We start from the raw sequence: 6242 nt of genomic DNA on the forward strand, positions 1-6242 counted from the left end.
ACATGCCAATTATTTTAATAATTTTCCTTAATATTATTAGAGGTTATAAATTTGATTTTAATAGGTTGATTGCTTCAGGAGTTGGTGTTTGGGCAGTTCACAGGGCCACTGGGGAGGGTTAGTCTGTGTCTGTCACCCTCTGGGAGACACACACACACACACACACACACACACACACACACACACGGACCCCCAGGCTACAGTCATTCCCTCCCCAGTGAATAGGTGTCATGGCCTTCAAGAGGTCAAGGGTTGCCGTTCTCCCCTCCAGCAGCTCTCCCGCCTAACTAACCTACCTGGCCCTGAAGCTCAGTGCAGGGCCGGAGGGGGCGATGCAGCGGTCCCTGCAGCAGTTAGCCTGGCTCTCAGTCTTTACCAGCGGAGCCCTGTGCATGCTGGGCCATCCCACGGTGCTGCTGCTGCTGCAGCCCAAGTCTTTCACCACTTGGGAGGGCGTGACTGGGGAACTACCAGGGCCTCTCAGATACAGGGATACTAAGGAAGGTGATGTCTTGATGGCTCCAGAATTTAAAAATAATTTTCCCATTCCTACGCTTAAAATTGTCTTCTTCCTTGGACTGATTTGTTTGAAAATTCTCAGATAAACTCTTGCAGAGGAAGGGAGTAAGGCTGCAAACAGAAAGCTGGTGGTCAGAGCTCATTTCTACCTGGCTATTTTGGAGGGTTTTATTTTATTGTTTCACTAAATTCTTACAGAGGTTCTCTTTCATTTTGGGCCAATGGTTTGTTGCTTTCCTAAATTCAAACGTAGTCCATCTATCACCTTCTTCTCTTGAACATTCCATTTATTGGTGTGCGGTTGCTGTGCAAAGTGTTTCTTGAGCAAGCTGTTAAAAATTTCAAGAAAAAAAACCTTTTGGTACAAATAATCCCTTAAAGTGTAATCAGTGGGCCAGGTTTAAAAAAAAAGCATTCAGCACAGTTTTAAATGTTCAATTAAAAATAACTGTACCTCAGCTTTTCAGAGGGAGAGGAATGGGGGCAGGGATGAGGGAAAACAAAGAATAAGGAAATATTTAGTGCTCTTAAATCGAGTCTAAATAGCTGAAAGAAAGGCATTCCCTCAGATAATGGAGCCATTAGAAACTCTGAAGTTCCTGCTGCCCTTCCTCAGAGGGGCTTTCCAAAAATTTAATTCACTCTCAGCTATGAAACAAAGGACAGAGAAAAGAATGTTGAGACTTTCTGCCAAAGGGGCAGTTTGGCCCCGTTTCTATGCATACATACACCTTCCTTCCCAGAATGTAAGGTGCTGCCTCTCATTCATTCAGGCAGCTGACCCATACCCATGTGGATCCTCAGCTGCCTTGTTCCCACTTTCTTCAATAACTTTGCTAGAAAAAAATAGTATGTTCATGCAGTTTCAACACATTTTATTATATTTCTGTATGCATTACTTTCAAAACATGTCACAAGAAATGATCAAACCACTTAAAACCTTCAAATAAAAAAATCTGAAACAGTTTATGCCCACAATTGTACATATTTATAGTTAAGAAACATTCTTTATAAATATTGTTTCCTCTGTAGCAAGTTAATACCATAATTTAATTACAAATGGATAAATATGGTAACGGGTATTTACAGAAGGAAAGGTGTTAAGGAAAAAGCTAACGGCACAACGTTTATTCCCCCCCCCCCACAATCTTTCATACAGGAACTAACAAACTGAACTCGCAAAAGCACTAAAACATCACATGTAAACCCAGCTAACAGAAAAAATACATTCACAAGCGTTGTTGTTGGTGGTGTGCATGTGTGCTATGGATCAGAATGTTGAATAAACAGAAGGGAGACTTTGGCACGGCTCGTTTTTTCCAGTCTATAGTTGCATGAAGTTTACAATCAAGTTGCCTCATAAAAAAAGAACACAATATTCAATACCACAATACAAAATAAACCATTTTCTTCCACATTACTTAAAAAAGAAATTGAGTAAACTAAAAAGAGAAAAGAAAAAGCCCATCACTTTGGGGAAGGGGAGGCAGGAAGGAAAGCAATCCGGAGCGTTACAAATGGACAAACTTCTATACACCAAGAAGCCATTAAAACCACCTCGGAGAAGGAAGGAGTCCGCTATGTACACAGTTTGCCAGAATCCTGGGAACGGGTGGGAAGAAAAGCAGGCATGGGGGAAGGAAAGAAGGGGTTTGGTTCAATCTTTTTATGGATTTTATTTTTGTACTTTTTATTTCTTATTTTATATTTTCAGCTTCTAAGACTCCATTAGGGATTTTCGCTTTTCATGCCTAGATCTTTAAAAAACAAAAACTTAAAAATCTTTCTGCTGGTAAAATCGTTTTCATCATAAAAATCAGATTCTAAGTTTTAACGACACAATCACAGGGTGCCCTGGGCGACAGGGGGATGCTGCGCCAGGGCGGAGACGGGGGAGGGAGAGAGGCCCTGGGCCCCTTACACGTACCATTCATTGAAGTTGGAGGACAGGCCACTGTGGCCCCCGGCCGTCCCGCCGCCCCCGCCGGAGCTGCCGCCGCCCCCGCCGCCCGCCCCGCCGCCAGAGCCGCCGCCCGCGCCGCCGCCCGCGCCGCCGCCGCCCGCCCCTGCGCCCCGGTGCACCGCGGACACCGCCGCCGCCGCCGCTGCCGCAGCCGCTGCCGCGGGCGAGAGGTTGGAGCTGCTCGGGGGCTCGGCGCTGGGCGACACCAGCCCCGGGGGCGTGGAGGACTCGTAGCCGGAGCTGGCGGCCGGGGAGGACTCGGAGCCCTGCGGGGAGGACTCATGGACCTGCGAGACAAAAGCCGGGAGGGGGGAGCAGAGGGGACTGGGTGTGAGTGCAGCTGCTGTGGGGCCGGCCCCCCAAGGGGCCCCCCAGGAACCCCCGCTGCCGCCCCGGCCCCGGCCTAGGCCGGCGTGGCTGCCGCTGCTCCGCCCTCCTCCCAGCCGCCCCGGTGGTACCTTCATGTGTTTCCGCAGAGAGCTGGGGTGCGTGTAGGACTTGTCGCACATCTTGCACAGATAGGGCTTATCGGAGGTGTGGACGTGCATGTGCTTCTTCCTGTCGCTGCTGTTGGCGAAGCGCCGGTCGCAGCCCTCAAACTCACACTGGAACGGCTTTTCCCCTGTGGAAGGCAGACGTGAGCGCTCGCTGTGGACACCCAGGCCCCCGGGGGGCTCCCACCCACCCTGGAGAGTGCAGGGCCTCCGAGGAGGAAGAGAAACGCCTGGGTCCCTTACCAGATGGGTCCCCTCGGTGGCAGAACTAAGCTGAAATTAACCCTTTCCACCTGACACTCCTGCTCAATTATTTCATATTTTACTTACCTTCCAGACTGACACCGATTTCCTCAAATTTTTAACTAATTTGGGGTAGCGCCGGACCTGCCCACCTTTCAATAGAGCTTCCTTAAGATTTGTAGCTTCCAACAAGTTAGACTCGCAATGGAGAAGCTGTTATTATGACAAAATATTTGGGGCATTATGAAAACCACAGACTGCTTTGCTGCTCTTGGTCTCTTTCTGGAGCTAGTAGTCAAGAAGATTTGGAGTTGCTGCGTGTTGTTTGGGGGATGGACTGTGGATAGTGACTGAGCCAGTATTTTTCGTCCAAAAATCTGCAAATCAAATTAACCATAATTCTAGCCTCGCTTCATTTCTTGTTTGTTTTTTAATAAGTTGGGAGTATTATAGATAAGGCAGCATCTGATGACTGCTGAGGCACTGGCTGGGCAATGGGGGTGTGGATGGGGGCTTTAGCAAAGGCTTTCAAAATCTTCCTGTTAATTTCCGAGCGGCCCCTGCATCCTGTTGCCAGAATTCCAAATGCTTGGAGTCATTTAGAGGTGTGAGGACTAGCATTGTTCCACTTGGAAAGGGGACCCTTTAACGTTAAATTCCATTAACACCTAAACTGTTTTTTAAAAGACATCCGCTCAGACACAGGACTCGAAAGCAAGCATTTTATGCAAATAAATTTCTCAAATCTTAAACCTTGTTAAAAGTTTGTCTCGCACCCCGCCTCCCTCCCTTCCCGGAAGAGAACAATAGGCCGCTGGCGCATCCCCACTTCGGAGTAAATATTGACGGCATAAGTTGCTAAAACATTTGGCTTTCTTTTAGGAAATCGGCTGGCACGATTTTGGCTGGGACCTGGTCATAGATAAATAATCTATGAGGCGAGAGGCGCGTTCTTCTGCCGCTCTCTCTTGTCACGCGATTGCTCCTCTGGGCCGCGCTGCCGCGGGCGCTTGCTGACGGGGTCGTTGGTCCAAGTTCGGAATCGCAAACCCTCTGGTGCCCATTAGAGACTCTTCTAAAAACTACTGGGATCTCACCGTAAAACTCCACCCCGAGATGGGCTTTAAACGGGAAACGCTTTACTGCTTTCAGCTCGCACCAGACTTATTTAATGGTTAACAGTGCTGAAAGGACGTTTGGACTCCGATTGAAATAAGTGGGAAAATACACAAGCCACTCAAACAGACACACCCGAAGCAGAAAAGCATATTCAGACAAGCTGGCAAATCCTCTCTAGGCTCTATTCCCAGACACAGAGTTGGAGAGCAGTTTTATTTTGTGCGCTCTGTTTAGAACGGAAATTATTAACCGGGCTGAGCAATTATGAACCGGGTGAAGAAATTGCATCACCCAAAGCATACATTTGATGTTACAATTGTTATTTAAAACTCAATTTCCACACATGGAAAAACCCAGCCCAGTGCTATTCTTTCATTTTCCAACAAAAACAAGCTGTTGGCTCTCTCGCACACACAAAAACATCTACCATTCCAGGGTTAGGGCTGGCGGTCGGGGAGTTTCTCTCAGGAAGCCAACCACAGCCTCTTTCCCCGCCGAGCCCTGTCCCTGTGCCGGCCCGCGATTACCTGTGTGGGTCCTTTTGTGGATCTTGAGGTTTTCGGAGCGCGCGAAGACCTTGCCGCAGCCGGGGAAGGGGCAGGGGAAGGGTTTCTCGCCCGTGTGCACGCGGATGTGGTTGACCAGTTTGTATTTGGCCTTGAAGGGCTTGCCCTCGCGCGGACACTCCTCCCAGAAGCAGACGTGGTTGCTCTGTTCCGGGCCGCCGACGTGCTCCACCGAGACGTGGGTCACCAACTCATGCATGGTGCTGAAAGTTTTGTTGCAGCTCTTCTTGGGATTGCTCAGCTGTTCGGGGTCTATCCACTTGCAGATGAGCTCCTGCTTGATGCACTGCTGGCGCATGTAGCGGAAAAAGGCACCAGGGTGATGGTGGTGGTGGTGGTGGTGGGCCGCGGCCGCTGCCATGTTCATACCCATGTTCATATTCATGGGGCCGTACTGGTTGTGGAGCTGCGCTGCGGAGTAGGGGTCGGTCCTCGGGCTGGCCACCTGGCGATACTGCTCCGACCTCCCGAACACCTCGCCCGGCAACCCGAGGCGCATCTGCCCGTTGAGCACATTCTGTGAGCCGTGAGGCCCATGCTGCTCCGGGAGCCCGGGGAAGAGGAGGTGGCCTTGCGCGTCCGAGTGTGCGTGGTGCAGGCCGCCAGCTCCCGGCCCGAACAGCCCGTGCTGCCCGCCGCCGGGCGCCGAGTCCCCGAAGCCGCGGCTGCGAAACAGAAAGTCCCGGGTGGAGTTGAAGGGCGGCCCAGAGTACGAGCCGACGTGAGCGGCGTGGGGCCCGAGTGCCGCAGCAGCGGCTGCAGCCGCAGCGGAGCCGGGGTAGGCGCCGGGGCCCTGAGACGTGAACGCCGAGCTCTGGCCCGGCGACAGCTCATGCGCGCCCGGGTTGAGCTTGAAGGCGCCCATGTGCGCGGCCGCCGAGTCCACGAAGCCGTTCTGTGCCGCCGCCAGGCTCAGTTCCCGGTCCTGCATTTCTGCGGCTGCCGCCGCCGCAGCAGCAGCCGAGTGGTGATGGTGGCGCGCGAAGCTGCCCACCCCGATGGCCGGGAACTGTGGCCCCGCGTCCAGGAGCATGGCCAGCGCGCCCGCCCGCCCCGCCGGCCCCGGCGATCCCTTCTCCTCCTAGGCTCCCAGTCCCGCTCCGCGCGCAGAGCGTCCTGCAGCCGCCCAGCTCCGAGCGCAGGCGGCGATGGTGGTGGCGGCTTCAGCCTCCGGAGCAGCGCTCCTACTCCCGCCCGCTTCCGCCGCCGCCTCCTGGATCTGCTTGGGGATGCCGGGAAGCGAGCGAAGGCGCGGAGAGGAAGAAGAGGATGAGGCGGTCGTGGAGAAGGCGCAGGAGGAGGAGGAGGTAGAGAAGGAGAAGAGTCCAAAGCCAGCCA

At 52.4% G+C, this 6242-nt stretch overlaps 1 protein-coding gene across 1 annotated transcript; it reads right to left on the bottom strand.

The window, feature by feature from the left end:
- Positions 1-1388: 1388 nt before the first annotated feature.
- Positions 1389-6021, bottom strand: ZIC2 (Zic family member 2). Its single transcript, XM_066234974.1, has 3 exons — positions 4866-6021; positions 2941-3104; positions 1389-2769 (listed from the first exon to the last, which is right to left on the bottom strand). Exons 1-3 carry the CDS (start codon positions 5935-5937, stop codon positions 2437-2439), a joined length of 1569 nt encoding a protein of 522 aa, XP_066091071.1. The 5' UTR covers positions 5938-6021; the 3' UTR covers positions 1389-2436.
- Positions 6022-6242: the final 221 nt, after the last annotated feature.

The sequence above is a fragment of the Saccopteryx bilineata genome, chromosome 6, assembly GCF_036850765.1.
Source record: "Saccopteryx bilineata isolate mSacBil1 chromosome 6, mSacBil1_pri_phased_curated, whole genome shotgun sequence".
Lineage (NCBI taxonomy): Eukaryota > Metazoa > Chordata > Mammalia > Chiroptera > Emballonuridae > Saccopteryx > Saccopteryx bilineata.